Here is a 20,393-nt window from a genome sequence, read left to right as displayed (position 1 = left end):
CCACACTATGAACTTGTAGATCTTCTATTTTTCAACAGCTAAACTTAAAGCTATAAGGTGACAACGACACAGATGCATCCTCAGGTCTAAATGAATGAAATAGAGCGACTCACTTTTGTAATGAGGCCCAGCGTCGCCCTGCACACCGTTAACCATGGGTGCTCCTGCAGCACTCGAGGTCTCTTGAGGTGCCCCGTTGCTAAAAGCACAACTGTCCTTGGCCTGGTCGCGGTTCACGTCCGCCTCCGTTTGCCCCCCAGGGGACCGGTGCAGCGCAGAGCCCACTACGTCATCTCCTTCTGGGGACAGAGGTCGGCAGTGGTCTGCTAGGTGGTCCTCCGAGGGGGGCACCAAGGAAGAGGAGGAGGCTGGGGCGCTGGCAGAGGCTGGGCAGGGGCTCTGGTACAGGGGGTTGCTTTCGTACTCGGGGCCCCGTAGGCCCGGGAAGCAAATGACTGCTAAGTACCAGTGGGCTCTATGGAGAATGACAGAATACAACATGAAGAGTTTGGTGCAATGTCTTGTTTTCCCAAAAATGAGCCAATCTTCTGCCATTTGATTTCATAACGACAACTACTGATGCTTCAACTTAACAGTAATTCTGTTAGAATAACTAACATTAAATATACTTAGTATTATTTATTTATTTTGTCAAGCATTATACAGTTATCTAATAATAAGACCAAATTCAAACTTTACCACGTTTTTGCACACTATGCTAACTAAGTATATCCGAAATGATCCAGGATATTCCATTTCACAGGTTTCCAAATGTATAACATTTGGAAATAATGCATCCAATGTGATGCATTGTAATTGTAATAGTATAGTGTGTTCCCCAGAACACACTTGGTGGGTGTAGTGCTAAAGCAGCCTGCTCCACACTACAGCAGTGTGTGTGTATGGTGGGTGTAGTGCTAAAGCAGCCTGCTCCACACTACAGCAGTGTGTGTGTATGGTGGGTGTAGTGCTAAAGCAGTCTGCTCCACACTACAGCAGTATGTGTGTATGGTGGGTGTATTGCTAAAGCAGCCTGCTCCACACTACAGCAGTATGTGTGTATGGTGGGTGTATTGCTAAAGCAGCCTGCTCCACACTACAGCAGTATGTGTGTATGGTGGGTGTATTGCTAAAGCAGCCTGCTCCACACTACAGCAGTATGTGTGTATGGTGGGTGTATTGCTAAAGCAGCCTGCTCCACACTACAGCAGTATGTGTGTATGGTGGGTGTATTGCTAAAGCAGCCTGCTCCACACTACAGCAGTATGTGTGTATGGTGGGTGTATTGCTAAAGCAGCCTGCTCCACACTACAGCAGTATGTGTGTATGGTGGGTGTAGTGCTAAAGCAGCCTGCTCCACACTACAGCAGTATGTGTGTATGGTGGGTGTATTGCTAAAGCAGCCTGCTCCACACTACAGCAGTATGTGTGTATGGTGGGTGTAGTGCTAAAGCAGCCTGCTCCACACTACAGCAGTATGTGTGTATGGTGGGTGTATTGCTAAAGCAGCCTGCTCCACACTACAGCAGTATGTGTGTATGGTGGGTGTATTGCTAAAGCAGCCTGCTCCACACTACAGCAGTATGTGTGTATGGTGGGTGTATTGCTAAAGCAGCCTGCTCCACACTACAGCAGTATGTGTGTATGGTGGGTGTATTGCTAAAGCAGCCTGCTCCACACTACAGCAGTATGTGTGTATGGTGGGTGTAGTGCTAAAGCAGCCTGCTCCACACTACAGCAGTGTGTGTGTATGGTGGGTGTAGTGCTAAAGCAGCCTGCTCCACACTACAGCAGTATGTGTGTATGGTGGGTGTATTGCTAAAGCAGCCTGCTCCACACTACAGCAGTGTGTGTGTATGGTGGGTGTATTGCTAAAGCAGCCTGCTCCACACTACAGCAGTATGTGTGTATGGTGGGTGTATTGCTAAAGCAGTCTGCTCCACACTACAGCAGTATGTGTGTATGGTGGGTGTAGTGCTAAAGCAGCCTGCTCCACACTACAGCAGTGTGTGTGTATGGTGGGTGTATTGCTAAAGCAGCCTGCTCCACACTACAGCAGTATGTGTGTATGGTGGGTGAGGTGCTAAAGCAGCCTGCTCCACACTACAGCAGTATGTGTGTATGGTGGGTGTAGTGCTAAAGCAGCCTGCTCCAAACTACAGCAGTATGTGTGTATGGTGGGTGTAGTGCTAAAGCAGCCTGCTCCACACTACAGCAGTATGTGTGTATGGTGGGTGTAGTGCTAAAGCAGCCTGCTCCACACTACAGCAGTATGTGTGTATGGTGGGTGTATTGATAAAGCAGCCTGCTCCACACTACAGCAGTAGCGCGTAGGGGAGTCAAGGGGACATTTATAAATGAGACTGGGAGACTCACGACTCATTGATGGGTACAAAGATGAAGTCTTTTTGGAAAAGGTCTACATGTCGAGTCCAGTTCTTCACTCTATTGTGCTTCCTCTTCTGGATTCTGGCAACCACAGGGAGAAAGACAGGACTCTGTTAGCAATATGAGAGCTGACTGGAGGAGAGAGTTTAAGGTTAAACACATGGAAGGTTTCGTTTAGTCCATAAATGGAAATAAAAACTATATAGGCGATTATGATTATTCTAGAGGAGTAATGCGTGGACATTTCTTTTCGCAATGGAGGGGTTTGTTGAAAAAAAGTTAATCGTTTGGCAAGTTGGTTAGAAAGGCTGCGAGCCTAACAGTCCAGGACTTCATACATGCGCCAGTGCGCATGCGTCGTCAAAATTAATTATGCGCTGTCAATCAATCGCCGGGAAGTGCTTCTGCGTACCAACAGCTGGAGCCGCCCAGAATGATTATTATGGCCAGAATACTAGTAAATTCTGTGGCGAGAGCATTTCCCACTGACTGCCACTCAAAGTAGCTACTACTGGCCAATCACAGCACGTCTTGCACAAGTGCACTGGCCATTGTGGCTAATCACAGCGCGTCCTTACTCAAACTAGGGAGGATTCCATGCTGCTCACTGCTGGAAGGAGGGCGGTTGACAGGAGGATAAGAGTTTACTACTGAGAAAATCTGACACAAATGGTTCGGCTTCTCCGTTTCAGATGTGGAGCGAACTAAAAAGTAAAAGTTGTAAAAGGGCATGCTTTGGATGCTTTGCACTCTTCCCATTCGACCGCTGTGCCTGTGTTTGTTTTCCGGGTGCTGGAGCAAGTTGCTCGTGTGCGATGCCGTCTCTCACAGCCTAGGCACCGGGCCATAGTGGAGTGGGAGGAGTGCAAAGCATTGCGGACTGGCACTGCAGCTGCACAACATGAAGCTTATCAACACGACAACAGCGTGTCCCGACATACTGTCCCTTATTATCGTAAAGTCTTGTAGTGTACACTGTTTATTTTGCACCGAGGAGCCATGTGTGTCTGACTGTCTGACACAACGTGCTCCTCTGAGTACTAGACCAAAAAAAGTTGTGTGCAGCCCTGTACATATAATTCGGTACACAACACTGTTGCGTTGGGGTGCAGTACCGTGCATTGGGGTGCAGTACTGTGCAGTTCCGGCCAGGTCAGGTTGTGGCCTCCTGGTGGTGCTAATAGTGAAAAGGGTGCCATTTCTTCTTACGCCTTTGATGGATGGCAATTGGATGATTTGAGGCATTTTGTTCCAAAAATGTGTTTTGCAAAAATCCACCTGTTGGTGGCGCTATAACAGGCCAATGTGAAAAGGGTGGGATATATTCCTCAGCCTAGTAGGAAAGTGCGTGAAAGATTTCACGTAAATTGCACGCTGCGTTCATGATTTGAGACTTTTTGTTCAAAACGGGCCAATCCTGCAAACTTTGAAAGCCAATGTTAGCCAATTAGGATAAAATATGAAATATCTATAGATTTTGGGGATTTTTGGAGTCGGCCTCCTGGTGGCACTATAAGATGTGAAAAATGCAGGTCAAGGGTTTTTCGTTGAGGGAGGGTGCAGTTATAGGGAAAAAATGTGTACTCTACACGGACGGACGCACGCACACATCTGAACATTGATATATTATTGATTTCAGTTAATTACTAGTATTAAAAGGTTTTTTATGTCCAATGAATTTCTATTTGTTCATAAAGTTAACATAACTATAACTACATGCATTTGAAATTAAATTAAAAAAACTTTTCAGGATTCCAATAAAAAAATGGCTAAACATTATTCAGGATTTCAGCTGAACAAGCTGAGCTAAAAATGCTTGTAGATCTGCTATTTTTGCTACGACTATATGCAACGTGGCTCTCTGGAGTAAGGGTGGAAAGGTAGTGGGCCTGTCAATCTTCAAAGTTGCCCACCCCTGCTCTAGCTCATGTGATATTGTCTCTGTCGGGTGGAAACTGGAAACCTCATACTTGTCCAACACTGTTACTTTTCAGGATTCAAATTCAACACACATATGCCCACAGGGGGAGGGAGACATATACAAGCTTGCAATTGGGTCCACAATAATGTCAAGTGAGCAATCAATGTTGTAAACATGCCAGACCACAGGTATGGTCCCTTGTGCTGAATTGTGCGCTGCCGAGGAGGACCACACTCACGGTAGATTGGCTATATCTGGAACATTCCGCCTCTCTCTCTGATTCAGCCTCTTGTAGAAGAAAGAGCTGAACACGTGGATCCTTTGCGCATCTTCCTTTTTCAACTTCTCCATAACTACGTATCTGGAGGAAAGAAAACAAAGGAGCCGTTAGCAATGCAATTGTCGAGTGTGGTAATTAAAATGTTGGAACGCAAAGATATAGTGTTTCGTTGCTGTCGGGTAGAAACGTATGTCCAAAAACATTCCTATTTTGTTAACAACTGAAAATAGCCGATCTACAAGCTCACAACTTGCCATTTCCTTCATCATACAAGAGTGTCTCACTTTTGTGTTTTGTGAATTAGTGAATTAATTTACAAAAAAAACATGTCTACCCGACACCAACAATTTGCACGTTTGACTACAGTTAGAAAAAAAACAAAGAATAAAACTCACTTTAAATAAAAGTCTATGATGACATCATTTAGGAACTCTCCGTCATTAAGGCAATGAAGGTCTTCATTATTAACAGTTATACCTCCTTTGGCTGGGGGAGGGGGGTATATTATGAGCCTGCAAAAGAAAACAAATATTACCATGATGACCGTAATAAATTATAATCAAGCCGTTATTAACACCCTGAGCTGTATAAACGGAGGTCTCCATCCTATCAAATAGTTACGCTCAGCGCTCAGGATGGAGAATAATCACAGGACGGAACATTAATATCATAACCGAACGCATAACCAAGCGCACCGCTCCACAGGCCTGTTGGGCAACATTCGATGTCATTTCCGGTTGGGACGTCATCCAAAGTTGTCCCCCTCCATTTCAGTGGATGAGATCGAAAATCTTAAAACGTGAATAACTCTTGATCTAAATCAATCCGTCCAATTCTAACCAAAGTTAGATGTAAATATATATATATATATTTTTTAAGATATTCTTTTTGCGGCTTACGCCTTTTATTGTTTTTTTTTAAGGGACAGACAGTAGGCTGGCAGGAAACGGGAGAGAGATGGGGGAAGACATGCAGTAAAGGCCGTGTCGGGCTCGGGAGTCGAACCCGCGGCACACTGCGACTGGATTACCAGTCCCAGACGGTTACGCCACCGCCTGGGCCTGATGTTAAATGTTTTTGACGGCCCATCACGGTCGCTTGTCGCGTTAGAAGTATTCGTACTTCCCGTCGATCGCCTCGGGGGTGTTTTGGCTACATCTAGCTACATCCAAGCTACAGCCTTGTGCACCTTGAAATGGGCCCTGAAGAAACGAATCGCTGGGCGTCCTGATTTAATGGTTACAAATAGCCGTTCTAGGTGTTAACTACTTACACCCTTTTTGATTGAATACTTGAATAATTGAAATGATGCAATTTTCAGGGTTCCTACACATTTGGAATTTAAAAATTCCATACATTTTTTCACTCTAATTTCGAGCCTGTGGGTCGCTCCCCGGGTAAGCTGCGTCCGAAAAATGGAGGTGTCATAGAGATAAAAAGTGGACGGTTTAGTGTCCAAGACTTCCAGGCTGGAGTTTCTCCCTAACTCTCTTTCTCACTCTCTCTTAGCTTCCCTCTCTCCTCTGTCTCTGTCTCCTCCATCTCTCTCAGTCTCTTTCTGTGTATGCATTGCATGATAGCACCATTCAGATAAATCACCATTCAGACTTCAGGTCACAAGCAAAGCATTCAAGACAATTCTCCACCGATCTTTGTACACAACACCGCCTGAAACTTTGGTCTAGCAGACACGTTTCTGTGTAGACGTGACCCACAGACGCCGCTTACTTGAGGATTGGTCCAGAGAAGGTGGACTGAAGTTCGCCCATGTCCTCTTCGTCATCCCCATAGAATGTGCTGGACTGCTGGCGGGTGGTCATCCGCGTTCGCACAGGACTCACCTGGGCAACCGTGGTGACCGGTGAAACTGGTGTGACCGGGGTGATGTTGTTAGGCATTGACTGCAGAGAGACAAAAAGTATTGCATGTGAAGGGGATGGTGGTTTATCCAGTCACTCCTAGATGGTACCCATGCCAAAATAAAACTATTTTTATGTACTGGAAATACAAGAACTATAAAAAAAAAATCACAAGAGGGGCGCTCTTATCATCATACATCACATTCCGTGCTCAGCCAATCAAATCACCACAAATGTGGTACACACAAACACAAAGCTGGCTCAGCCAATCAAATCATCACAAATGTAGTACACACAAACGCACAAAGATGGGCATGGCACCCCTCAAAAATATCAATGGCTATTGTAAAAGTATAAATAAACACCCGTGTGAAGTGATCGTACATCATCATTACGCAATATGTCGATTTGCTCAGACACACGACGAAAATTCTCCATTCATTGTCAATAGGAATTTAATGTTTATGCAAGACGAAAATCTACACTAATAGTTTAATATAGGAGGGGCTAGTGTCCCTCAAAAATCACACTTGTGTGAAGTAAAGGGGCGCTCTTATCGTCACATACATCACATTCAGTGCTCAGCCAATCAAATCATGACAAATTTGGTACACGCAAACACACAAATCCCAATTCAGATATAAAAGCTCAAGCTTGTAGATCTGCTATTTTCATTTCCACTAGTCCCTTCTTAACATTATAGTCTAGTTTTTCATTTGTTGAAAAAATTGTCAATACATTTAGTCTTAGTTTTAGTCATCGTAGCTTAGTTTTCATATAGTTTCCATTTAGTTTTCGTCAGTGAAAAAAGGTAGTCGAAGATTTTTCATCATAGTTTTAGTCGATAAAAATCAACACTGCGGCCTGCCACAACTCAAAAGAAGCAGCTTGGACTCCTCATGCATAGAAGGAAGCATGAGGTCAGTCCGCTGCCCTCCCCAGGTTGGCAGAGGAAGTGTAGTGCCCATGATTACATTACCCTCATTTCCGGACTATAAGCCGCTACTTTTTCCCCCATGCTTTGAACCCTGCGGCCTATACAACGGTTAATAGGCTAATGTATGGATTTTTACAGCTAACGGCCACTAGGGGACCTTCTAAATCTATTTCTATGGCCTCTATGCGGCTTATAGTCCAGTGAGGCTTGTATACAGTATGTACACATTTGGTTTTTTCCCTAAATTTAGCTGGTGCGACTTATATTCAGGTGCGCTTTATAGTCCGGAAATTACGGTAGATAATTGACACCGGGTGAAAAAATGGGTTGCAAAATCGAGGGATAAAAGTTTTGAAAAAATACAAAATAAATAAAAATAACACTGCGGCCTGCATAGCAGTGGAAAGGAAAAGCCCTGACCTTCTCCTCCTTCTCCTTGGTGGCCTTGTTGTAGTTGACCAGCCGGATGTTGGCCTCATCAAATGTCAGCTTGGCGGGGAAGTCCGTCAGGTTGTTGCTATTTCCGATCTCCACCAAAATCTCTTCCAGGATAATCTGTTCCTTCATATGCAGTCCGTTCTCGAAGATGAGAACAATGTACTTCTCGTCTGACTCTGGAGAAAAGACAGGAGCAAAACATGCAGGCGGTAAAGTTAAACTTTTCAACCAAAGCTATCAGAACACAGAACTGTGCACACTAGCGCTGTTAACAAAGGCTTATCAAGACAGTCTTTAAAACATAGTTTTTTTTTCGCACATTGAGACTCAAAGAACTCTTTAATTCCAGTGCAACCGTGTCCCCAGTGACAGTCAATGGACATGGACAATCTAATGTGGAATGTGAAAATGTGTTATAAACTAGACGTGGCTTCACCCCACTACCAATTCTATTGTAGGAAAACCCACACCATTCAGAAATAGAATTCAACCTTCATTCCTCCGAGAAATAGGAATGCCTTTCTCGATATTTACCTTTGTTTGGTTGAGTTTGACGTACAGGCTGCCCTAAAGAGAAAAGTGGAGTATAAAGTGTTTAATAATAGGTCTACGTCAACTTGCTTATGCTTCTGTACCTGTGGGGACATATACACTGATGTATTTGCAACGTGCCCTTCTTTCTTCTGTTATTCAACAGCTGATGGTGTGGTGGTTGGTGGGGTGTGGGGGAGAAGGTGAGGAAGCCATATATCGTTATACTTGTAGTTTCATGTTTTATGGAACACCCTCGAAAATGAGATGCTGCATCTCAAGCCCTTAAATAAAACGTAAAAAAAAAGGGAAATCTGAAGTGACAAAGAAGAACTGAATTATAGAAAGACAATACCATCCTTGATGATGATCTTGTTGTTCTATATACTGCCAAGCAGGTGACAAAATCACAGATTGAGGCTTTAACATTAAGCTTTCATGAAATATCTGATACAAAATTAGGATTTTATGGAAGATGCTTCTCTGAACATGTATTCTATTCTGCTACTTTGAACAATTCAAATACTCTTCTAACACTCCTCATTCTATCGCTAGTTTGACCACTTCGAATTTAAAGTCACAAATAACTGAAAATAGACGATCTACATTGCCTATTTTCGCTGCGCAACATGCTTCCATAGAAGACAACATGCTGGCTTCTCTGTAATCCACATGACTGAGAACTTTAAACCATTTAATTTAGAAACTTTGAGTGAAGAGACGACCCTTTTCATTTAATGATCCATTCTAGTACAGAGGATGAGACCATTTTGGTTTTTTTTAAACGTTAAAAAAAAGGGAAATCTGAAGTGACAAAGAAGAACTGAATTATAGAAAGACAATACCATCCTTATGAGAAGGCGGTGGAAATGGATTGGGCATGTAATACGTAGAGAACAAGGCAACATCACCAGAACTGCACTTCACTGGACACCAGAGGGCAAACGCAAAAGAGGCCGACCCAAGAACACCTGGCGTAGGACAGTGGAGGGAGAGTTGAAGACCCTGCATCACACCTGGGGATCTATAAAGACTGAAGTGGAGATCCTTTGTGGCTGCCCTACATGCCAGCCGGCGTAAAGGGCATTAAGTAAGTAAGTAAGTAAGTAAGTAATACCATTATAATTGGGAGACAATTAAATGACAACTTTTACAGAAAACTCCTGTCTGATCTTACACACCGCTGTGGTGTGGGATGTTTGTGTGTACTGTAAGTCTGTCAACGTTTGGAGGGTTGTCTGATTTGATAACCTGTAGTACCCATGGATGAATGCTAAATAAAATCTCAGACTGAAAAAAATTGCTAGGTTTCATATGCATTATCTCAACACAATGCCTCCTCATGGACATGGTTTAAATGATAAACATCAACCTTACAGATCTGTAAGCCCACATGGCTTCTCATTGATTTGCTAACGTAGGGCCAGATTTCAGGGTAAGCCAATCAGAGACAGTCTGACAGAGTAGAGCGGGTCTTACTCTAAGAGTCACAGACACACAAACCCTTGTAACGCATACACACTAAAACACCGGTTGAACGAACATTATTATCACACGCTACAATGGCAAATGCCATTGTAGCACTTTAGCTGTTGAAAAATATCTGATCTACAAGTTCTACAAGCTGCACCAAGTGCCTCGCTACGAGCTTGTAGAGGTGCCATTTTTGAAAAATCGTGAAAACGTGTGCGAAACTTTGAATATACATTCTTCCACAGCGAACATTTTAACTAAAATCTTTGCTTTGGGTCTGCAGGCTAATTACATATAATTGTGTACATGAAATAGTTTGAGAACGACTGATATAGAAACATGTATTTCAGAAAACTGTCAGGATTCAGAAGACGTTTGCAGAATCAGGTCTTAAAGGAGAGTTCCGCACAACCCGTTTTACATCTGTCGTATATGATGTGAAAACATAGTCCATGGTTCACCGTGAGCCGACGTTAGCTCACGCCTACCTTTTCAGAATCCACAGAATTTAATAAAGAAACAGCTAAGGAGGAATTCTCCTTAAATAATGGGTTAATTGAAATGAAAAGGATTGAGAAACCACTGCAGCATGCAGTGGTTTAAACTCAACGTGTAGTTCACATATGTAAACGTAACGCGTAGTTCATATAATGTAAAGTTAACATGTTGTTCATTAAATGTACTCACGGCCCCCAGCAGAGTCGTACCACTGGCCTCCCTTCTCCCGGGTCATGTTGAGCTGCGTACGCAGGCGGAGGCACTCCTCCGGCGTGGTCTGGAAGAACAGGACGGGGAGCTTCCGGACGCAGCACCACTCGCAGCTGATCAGCTCCGATGCCCGGAGGCTCACCTTCTCCAGCGCGTCACACTTACTGTTGGCTGCCCAGACGGACAAACCAAAGATGCACATATCTAGTCACCATTGGCCATCGATTACTGTTCATATCGTGGACTCATGGAATAAGGCAAAGACAAATCCCACGACTGAAACATTTTTATTCTAATATATTTATTATACTATACTTAAATATATATATATATATATATATATATATATATATATATACACACACACACACACACACACACACACACACACACACACTATATATATATTATACTATACTATGATGATCTTGTTATTCTATATACTGCCAAGCAGGTGACGAAATCACAGATTGAGGCTTTAACATTAAGCTTTCATGAAATATCTGATACAAAATTAGGATTTTATGGAAGATGCTTCTCTGAACATGTATTCTATTCTGCTACTTTGAACAATTCAAATACTCTTCAAACACTCCTCATTCTATCGCTAGTTTGACCACTTCGAATTTAAAGTCACAAATAACTGAAAATAGACGATCTACATTGCCTATTTTCGCTGCGCAACATGCTTCCATAGAAGACATGCTGACATGCTGGCTTCTCTGTAATCCACATGACTGAGAACTTTAATCTATTTAATTTAGAAACTTTGAGTGAAGAGACGACCCTTTTCATTTAATGATCCTTCTAGTACAGAGGATGAGACCTTTTTCTTCTTTTTTTCGAAAGAAATCTCTCCAGATTGCTTTGATGTTCGTCTGTCATGCACATACCATAATCGTTCACTATTCATTCCCATAGCATCTTTGGGCCTTACGTTTTAGAGATATATTATAAAAGCATAACTGGAAACGGCAACAACTTGATTGCTTGCTTTTTGCTTTGTCAACATGTTTACATATGGAACTATGAGATGGGATACAGTATATCTTGAACATCAGATAGAAAGGATTTTCACTTACCTTCAGTCTCAAGCTGGATGTGCTCTATGGAGAACTGAAAAGAAACAAACATTTACTGTATGCAAATAATTGCGTGTCGACACCAGCCCTCCACTGGGCCCACAGGCCGCAAACGGACCAGCCGACCCCGATTATATGTCCCCCATTTCAGTAAATACAGGTGTGATCTATTTTGCAACCTGTGAGATAAAACGCTCATATGCTGAAACCCTTCCCAGCTCAGTCATCCACCACTGCACAGTGGTGCAGTCATCCCCTCCCGACGTTATCCACACACCCCCTCATTATGTTCCACTTTACCCAGCATAACACTGGTCTGGAATGGATCCATTTAGCATCAGACCCCTTGCAGTTAGTGAGTAGCAGAGGTTCAGCCAACACAGAGTGTCCACAATGTCAGAAATGTTCTCATGTATGGCGTTGGTGTACTGTAAATGACTTACTATGACGGGCTTTGTCACCATCCTGCGAAGCGTCCCAACCCTCACACTCCGACACTCCAGAATGATGCTTCCACACTTGTCAGATGGTTTGGATTTCTTTATCCTGGGAGAGTCCGAGTCCATGCTAAAGTTTCCATGCTGCAAAATGGAGGCAATGGGGAGAGGATTGCATTTAACAAAGGAAATAGAGCATGCACCTCCACTCTAGCCCAGGTGCTAGACAAAAGGCAGTACAAGAGAAGAAATAGAGTCTGCAACACTGATATGAAAAACTCAGCTCCACTGGTTTATTTGATTCAACGTTTCGATCCCTTAGGATCTTCTTCAGGAATGGGAGGATTGCATTTAACATCACAGTCAGAAAGGGCACTGTTTAACATTAAAGGCTGCAGTGTACTCCTTGCGGAAACCAAGTTCGGCAAGCTAATGAGAAGAGAATAACTTAATTGTGGCGAAAACAAGTTTTGGCATTTCTTGCGCCTCTAAGATTTTCCAACTCGAATATCCCCACAACAACCAAATGGATCACTGCATGGGATTGGTCAGCCACTCAATTCACTCGTGATTGATAGACGTTTTATTTCTGCAACCTGCCACCGATATTGCGTACAGATTTGAAGAAAGGTTGGCTGAGGTGTTTCGGAGGTACAGACCTCTCTAATCCCTCTGTAAGGGACTACAAAGACAACCAGGTGGTACAAAGATGGTGAAATCTGGGTGTCAAAAGCAGTTTAAAAATTGCTGCAAACATACTAAAAAAATAAAGTCAGAAGGTTCAGACAATTTGACAATTTTGAACAATAACATGGTACCAGTTCATGGCATGGTTTCATGTGAAATCTAATCTTTAAACATGGCCTTTAGAAGCACACTTGTTTTGTTGTCAGTCATAAAACAGAATGAATGGACAGTAGGTGTTGTGCAAACGTTTATTAAATTCATTGTACCGGATCTTTCATTCGAGACCTCCGGGTTAGCGAGATCTTCATGTCGATGTCGTTGAACAAGTCGGAGTTCATGATGTCCTCTTGCTCCCCGCTGCTCTTCACCGCCGCCTCCACCCTACCACCAGAGGGCGCTGGAGATGAGTGGGCGGAGTCCGCCGGCCGAGGCGAAACGCTGTCCAACCGGTTGACACTTCCTGTGCTGGCATTGTCCACATCCTCCTCTTCGTCACTGGACAGTACAACTGGGGGGGAAACCAAGAGAACGTGTGTTAACAGCGGGACTGAGCGTCAGGCTAGGACAATACGGCTCAGCTACATTTAAATATCAAACATTCATCTTCTCTCTAGTCTCTAACGGCACGCAAGCAGCTGTGAACGTATTTCATTCATGGCTGACCTGGAGCGACTCAGCAGCAGGTCTTCTGTGTCAGTGTTACTAAACGCAGTTGCATTTCAAAATCCTCAGTCTTATACTGAATTACCAACGCTGGTGAATTAACATTCCATTCAACTTTTCACTATTTATTCTCTCATCAAGACACATACAAGTGCAGTCATGATGAACAGTACGATGATCTCTAAGTTATATTTTATGACAGTTCAATGTTGAAATTGAATGGCATTCCCCTTTAACCCATTCTGACCGGGCACCCATTTTGGTGTCAGCATCATGTTATGCTTTAGCTATTTAAAAATAGCAGATCTACAAGCTCATATCGCGCCACCGAGTGGCGCGATACGAGCTTGTAGGTCTGACATTTTTGAAAAATCGAAGAACGACTGACATTTTTTAGAATCTGATCTCAGGTCAGAATGGGTCAATCAGACCAATGTGTGTCCAGTGGAAACCTCGTATGAATCTGATCTCAGGTCAGAATGGGTTAAGGAAAACATGCGAGTACTTTTTGCACCACTGCCTTGTACCCCCTTGGAGAACTTACTGGGATCGTTGAGTTGATGCTGCTGCCTGGACGCCGCCGTCCTCTTTCCTTTGTTGGTCAGAGAGATCCTGGAGCCGCAGCAGCTCGGCGCCGTGCCCGCCAGTCCCACTGCCGCGGCCCTCCCATTGGCATTGTTATTATTGGGGTGGGGCAGCAGGCCACCCCTGGCGTTCGTGATCCGCACCGGGAGGATCTCCATGCGCGGCGCCCTCATGGTCGATCCCGGCCCGTAGAAGACCGGAGGCTTGCTGATGATGTGGGGGCTGCCGACGCCGGTGGCCAAGGTGGCATTGGTGGAGATGGTGTTGGCGGCCGGTCCGGGGGAGGTGGGGGGCTGCGAGCGGAAGGGGGGCCGGGAGGCCAACGAGGACGGGGGAGGGGCTTGCTGGACGTGCTGGCAGGAAGGGGGCAGGGCCAGGCTGCTGCCACAGTTCTGACACTTGGAGCCGCCGTCCTGGCTCGCCGTCGGCGTCTTGCACTCCCCACAAAACGCTATGTGCACAGCTGGTCGCATAGGCTGCAGATGGATGAGAAAAACCATGTTATATACTATATTAGTTACGAGTATGTGAAGGGCTGGGCAATATCGATGTCACGATTACTTCAGGCGTTTGCCTCAAGAACAGCAGACTACAAGCACGGCTACTTAATAACAAAATTGACCCAAAAGTAAACAAAATTATGTTATGTGATAGATTAAAAGGATTAAATTGATTCCAGTAGTGAAAGTAGTACATTCATTTGTACCAGGTGTGTCCAGTGCACCACGGTCAGCATGGAAAACGCCGGTAAGCGAAGGGTAGATTACATAAAAAACATGCTTCTGGACTTCAATACATCTCCGGTTAATTGCCCAAACCTAGGTATGTGTCCGTCCTACCCATCAGTTTGGAACTACACATATCCCAGTCCGGTCAAACAGATGACAGAGACACTGAAACTATCTATGAATAATGACTTCAAAGTGCATCTCTTGTCGACCAATTTGGGAACCCATCAGCAAAACTAGAAAAAGTGCCCTTCCGGGCACAGGTCTCCACCAGGTTATCCACAGATCCGTGCAGTTAGAGGTAAAAACACTTTTCGGCCAGTTATAGCGCCACCTTGAGGCTGAGTTGAAATTGTTCATGTGGCATTTCGTCCTCGGCCTAGTGGGAATGTGGGTGCACAATTTCACGGAAATCACGCGATGTGTTCATGATTTGCAGCATTTAGTTTGAAACTGAGCACTCCTGTGAACTTTGGAAGCCAATCTTAACCAATCAGGATGGAGTCTGATAAATCTGAAAGACCCGTTTCGTTGAATGGCTCTAGAGAGACTGTTTACCAATTTGCGTGATGTTTGGACAAAATCTGTAGGTGTACTGTGCAAAAACTTGTTTTGCACAAAGCGGCCTCCTGGTGGCGCTATAACAGGCCGTTCTGGAAAGTTTGGGGCAGAGGTTCATGGTTGGCATCCAGGGAGTGTGTGTGCAAAATATGGCATTGAAAAACTTGTTTTGCACAAAGCGGCCTCCTGGTGGCGCTATAACAGGCCGTTCTGGAAAGTTTGGGGCAGAGGTTCATGGTTGGCATCCAGGGAGTGTGTGCAAAATATGGCATCGACCGGGTTAACGGTGGCCGAGATTAGCTGTTCACGGACACACGGACACACGGACACACAAACGGACGGACGGACACGCGGACGGACGGAGTGCAAAACATACTCTCCCCACATGCCTTCGGCCTGGTGGAGACAAAAAGGAAAAAACAGAACGTGGATAGCAGGTGTTGCGCGCTTGCTCCATCTTAGGGCCGATTCATACTCCTATTTTAGAGCCGAATAAAAGTCGGTTCGGCGCTGTAGAGCCTACAATTTGACGTCATTTGAGGTTCGGGGGGGCGGGTACCGTCCTAAAGTCGGCTCTTCGGTGCTACTGAAAATTTCTGACGAGCCGAAATCATTTCGGCACTACAGCGCCGAAACAGCGGTAAAATAGGAGTATGAATCGGCCCTTAGGCCCTCTTCTGGGGCGCCTATGTTTTCATTCCCACTAACAACAATGTATTCATTGTATTGTATATATACATTAGGGTTGGGTGATGCTACGAATATATCGGCAATCTATCGCCGAATATTTTTATTGGGCATTTGTAGCCCAATAGGATTTTAATTTTATTTTTTATTTAGCAAAATAATACTCAATCTTATCGAAAATTCAACTCTTCAAATGTAGCCTGTACAAGTGTGAGCAAAATGCAAATCAATTTGGGCCAGCAGCTGCCGGTAGAAACCCCTCCTCCCCTTGTAATGGTATGCTCCTGGCCAAGCAGCAGCCCGCAACAACCCCCAGCAGCATTGGGGTCCGACGCTCCGACCATCCGGGGCGGGGAGAAGCAGTTACTGTAGGGCAGGCTATGTTGCTATGTTTACGTCTGTCACTCCAGTCCGGAACCAGTTAAATAATATAGAGTTAACACTGCTGTCTCGTGTCTCATCCCCCGACGTGCTTCAATGCACGGCCGTGAAGTCGAGGGGGAAAAAAAATAAATAAAGAAAAGGAATAGACTAGGATCGAGTGACAACGCGTTAGCATTGCAACAAGATAAGCTAACAACACTGTCACCAGTGGTGGTGATGTTAGCTTAGCTAGCTGCGGCTTGTCTGTTCAACTTCACTTCATCTCCGCCTGTAATTAATTTATCTTATTATTATTTTCTGACACCGAAGCTGCAAAAACAGGCAGGATGTGACGCCTTTAGAGCTTGTAGATCTGGCTTTTTTGCGAACCGCAGTGAGCTGTTCTCACTTTACTTTTATAACACGAACGAATATATCGTCCATCGGCAATCTTTGGACAGACGATTTTTTTTTGCATATCGCCCAACCTTAGTATACACGTTCTGAATGGCCCTGCCGACAGATTCAGTAGCGTAGCTTGGAATCCGTTCTTGAGAGATTACTTATTGAGTCACTAAAGGTAGAGTAAGTGAAACTGCCTCCCCCAGTCCCCTGACCAGCCGGGGCACGGAACTGGTTGGAATAACGTGTTCCTTCAACGCGCTACGTCCAACCAGGGAAACTCCCCCGTCAGGTGAAAAGAAGCAGCTTGGACTCCTCATGCATAGAAGGAAGCATGAGGTCAGTCCACTGCCCCCCAGGTTGGTGGAGGGTGTGTAGAGCCCAGGATCACATTAGATAATTGACACAGGGGTTCCAAAATCGTGGGATAAAAAATATAAAAGATAAATAAAAAAGTAGAGTAAGTAAACATTTTTGGTTAAAACAGAAAGTTTTTTGTTAGGTTAAATCACAATATTCTGATAGTAATCATTGCTATAGCTATAGAGTGTTTGTTCAGTAACAGGGGTCTCCCTGTCTCTTCATCTCTTTAATAAACAGAAAATACATTTCCAGGTAGCTGACAAAATTTCAGCCAGACGATCCCGACGATTCCCCTGGTTCGCGGAAGTAATTTCTCTATGGAGAATAACATGGGGTGATCTTAATATCGTCTACTATAAGCGTTGTGGTCCAAAAATAAACAAGCTGTCTCGGCGTTATTGTCAGGGAGGTGTCTCTGTATCGTTTGCAACAGTCAGTCACTCATATATAACTAACTAACTAATTCAGCAGCAGTAACATTAGCGTTTTCTCTCAGTCAGTTGATTCTTCATATCCATATGAGTGAAGCGGCCGGGGTGACATGTTTATTTTTCTAACAGTTGTTATATGAGGCGATCTCAAATCGCCTCAATGGGGATTTCAATGCAACTAAACAAATACATGAACCTGGGGACTGACGCCCTCTACTGAAAGTGACGTCAGACTTCGGTGCTCTATAGTGTTCCAGTTCCATTTTGTCTGCTCATTTGTGTCATTACTTACAATTCCACTTGTGTAATCTGTATCCCGACTGTATTCTCTATCCCGATTGGATAAAATTGGTATCCTAGTTTCGGTTTCTGAAAATGCATTTTCTGTTTAATAAAAAGCTGGAGAGACATAGAGACTCCTGTTACTGAACAAACACCCTATAGCAATGAGTACAATCACAATATAGAGCTTTTTAACACTTATTTTAACCAAAGAAAATCACTTTTTGTATTACCCAATGTAAACCAATATATGTTTATTACTGGTGTTGTGATCTTACCAGTGTAGGTTTAATAGCAGAGGGGAAACCACTGCAGCCTTCTAGGAGGGGCTTCCTCTTCTGTGGGACACGTCGCTTTATGTTCAAGTGATCTTCATCTAGCAGGGAGGGAGGGACGGAACAGACACAACGACAGGTCTGCATTAATATCAATAGTGTTATGGTGTTTGTTAGGTGAAAACTCAGAAGCAGACGAATCAGAACGTGATTTTACACTGTCTCATAGCGCAGGACAAGAGCTTTGAGAGTTTCAGGAGCGATTCACACTATGGTCCCGGGTGCGCACTCGGGACCACTTGGCAGATGTTGTGGTAGTGTGAATGATGCGTACCGTTCCCGGGAGCGGATCGCCCAACCGTCCCCGGGAGCGCATGGGGGGCGGGTCTCTGGACCGTTGAACTGTATTCAGATACGGATCGTTCCAATGTGAATGCATGCGTACCTAAAGAAGGAAGTGGACTGTTTTCTTTTAAGAACGTGACATAATCTCTAGTCGACGAGCCAAGCATCATTTCTCAACAGCGTCCGTCTCCTGTTGAATCTGCGTATACACGCAGCACCGCAGTACTCGCTGATCTTATTCTGCAGACTACACGTGGCTCTTGGGCTTTGCTTGGCATAGTTTCCAAAGTAAAACAAATTAATAATGCTAAAGTAGAATCCATAGCAAACTAATATCAAACACGACACTGGAGCACAGAACTGACTGACAGTGAATAGCAGGCAGGCTGACAGTGAAGTAGTATAACGGCAAAGAGCCAAAGAGGCAATTCAGTGTGTCTGGATTTATTTGAGACAATGTCGCAGAGTTGATGGTCATTGTCCGGGCGTGCCAGCCATCAAGCACACCGCAATCTGGAGGATTAAAGTGTGTTATGCAAGTGTACCCGGGTGCACTGTTGAATCTCGGGCAATGTGAATCATGGCCATCGGGGACCAGGCAACCGTATTCGGAAACGGTTCCAATGAAACGGATTCAGTCCGTCTCAGAGTGAATTGCCTATCAATCTCATAGCCCGAGGGGACTGGACAGTCAGCTGAACGAACTAAACATGTTGCACTGACCGACTCATAGGGGATTCACATCACACTATGGTCCCGGATGCGCACTCAGGACCACTTGGCAGATGTTGTGGTAGTGTGAATGCTGCGTACCGTTCCCGGGAGCGGATCACCCAACCGTTCCCGGAACCGCATCGGGACCGATTTAAGTGTACTCGGATACAGATCGATGCAATGTGAAAGCATTGAATACAATTGAATGAAGTGTACTCGGGTGCAGAAGAATCAAGGCCAATGTGAAATTGTGAATCATGGCCAGAGGGGACCAGGCAACCGTATTTGGGAACAGTTTGAATCAAATGGACTCAGTGTGAATCCCCTATCAGTCAATGAACAACACTCTCCTACTGCCTCCATCGCGGCTATCATTTGTTGAGAAGCACACAGCCCGTTTCAATAAGAAATAATCTCACATATCACAATATGGTAGTGAAAAGCCATTTCATTTGGTCTTGAAGAGTTGATAAAACAAAAAAAGTGCAAATGTGTGTGTACTCTGAGATGTGTTTAGGGGGAGAGGCAGACACATACAGAAAAATAAATACATATTAAAAGGCAATGTACTAAGTCTACTAGACAACTAAGGATAATGAGACTTACTCCTATTCATGGTTGATAGACTGTCTGCACATTCATATTCACTGTAGATATAGCCTACTCATTACAGTATATTCAATGTTTATGGACTATATCCTCATGCTTTTTGCTGTTAGCCGTTTAACCGCCAGGATTTATTAATCTATTTATCGCTTCACCATCTATCACTTTCAACCCTTATGTTGAAGAGCCAAATATCCGTAACCCAATGTTACGATGACGTAATGCTGTGTGTGGTGTCTTGACCGGTTGTTCTCTCGCTCGGTGCAAAAAAAACCCGGCCGCGAGTATCACAGTGCCTGCTGTCGGAAAGATGCGCGCGCATCTTCAAATAAAAGATCCACTCAGTTTGGACAAAATGTTATAATTTTGTTTCTCAACTGATTCTGACAGGACATTAGGTCTACTAGCCAGGATAAAAAATCTACCCTAATCTGCTCACAATTTGTTTTAATCCAAGATGCCACCATTGATAACCTATTATAAGCTAATATTTTCTAAATTTCATTATGCTTTAAGTAGCATGTGACATGTCAAACTAGGGGTTATTCAGGATTCTGAATCCATTCTAAGCATTTGTTTCTGCACGAAAACATTCCTTGGGCTAAATTCTGCCATAGCCACTTTTTCATGCAAAACTAATGCTTGGA

General features: G+C 44.2%; 1 protein-coding gene across 3 annotated transcripts in view; it reads right to left on the bottom strand.

Moving 5' to 3' along the window:
- senp6a (SUMO specific peptidase 6a) overlaps positions 1-20,393 on the bottom strand; it is a 42,821-nt gene that overhangs the window by 8,058 nt on the left and 14,370 nt on the right. For 2 of the 3 annotated variants that reach the window (XM_083790412.1, XM_083790413.1), the window contains 12 exons: positions 18,085-18,182; positions 13,949-14,465; positions 13,008-13,249; positions 12,061-12,198; positions 11,618-11,651; positions 10,515-10,706; positions 7,806-7,999; positions 6,318-6,490; positions 4,985-5,101; positions 4,548-4,670; positions 2,377-2,469; positions 114-475 (listed from right to left, as the gene is read on the bottom strand). In XM_083790412.1, the coding sequence (XP_083646538.1) occupies positions 114-475; positions 2,377-2,469; positions 4,548-4,670; positions 4,985-5,101; positions 6,318-6,490; positions 7,806-7,999; positions 10,515-10,706; positions 11,618-11,651; positions 12,061-12,198; positions 13,008-13,249; positions 13,949-14,465; positions 18,085-18,182 (2,283 nt within the window). Of the gene's footprint in view, positions 1-113; positions 476-2,376; positions 2,470-4,547; positions 4,671-4,984; positions 5,102-6,317; positions 6,491-7,805; positions 8,000-8,357; positions 8,391-10,514; positions 10,707-11,617; positions 11,652-12,060; positions 12,199-13,007; positions 13,250-13,948; positions 14,466-18,084; positions 18,183-20,393 lie in introns of all 3 variants that reach the window. The other variant, XM_083790411.1, reaches the window with a different exon arrangement.

Source organism: Protomyctophum parallelum (genome assembly GCF_964188405.1).
Source record: "Protomyctophum parallelum genome assembly, chromosome: 19".
NCBI lineage: Eukaryota > Metazoa > Chordata > Actinopteri > Myctophiformes > Myctophidae > Protomyctophum > Protomyctophum parallelum.
Note: the sequence above shows the minus strand (reverse complement) of the source record. Positions and strands in the feature narration are given on the sequence as shown.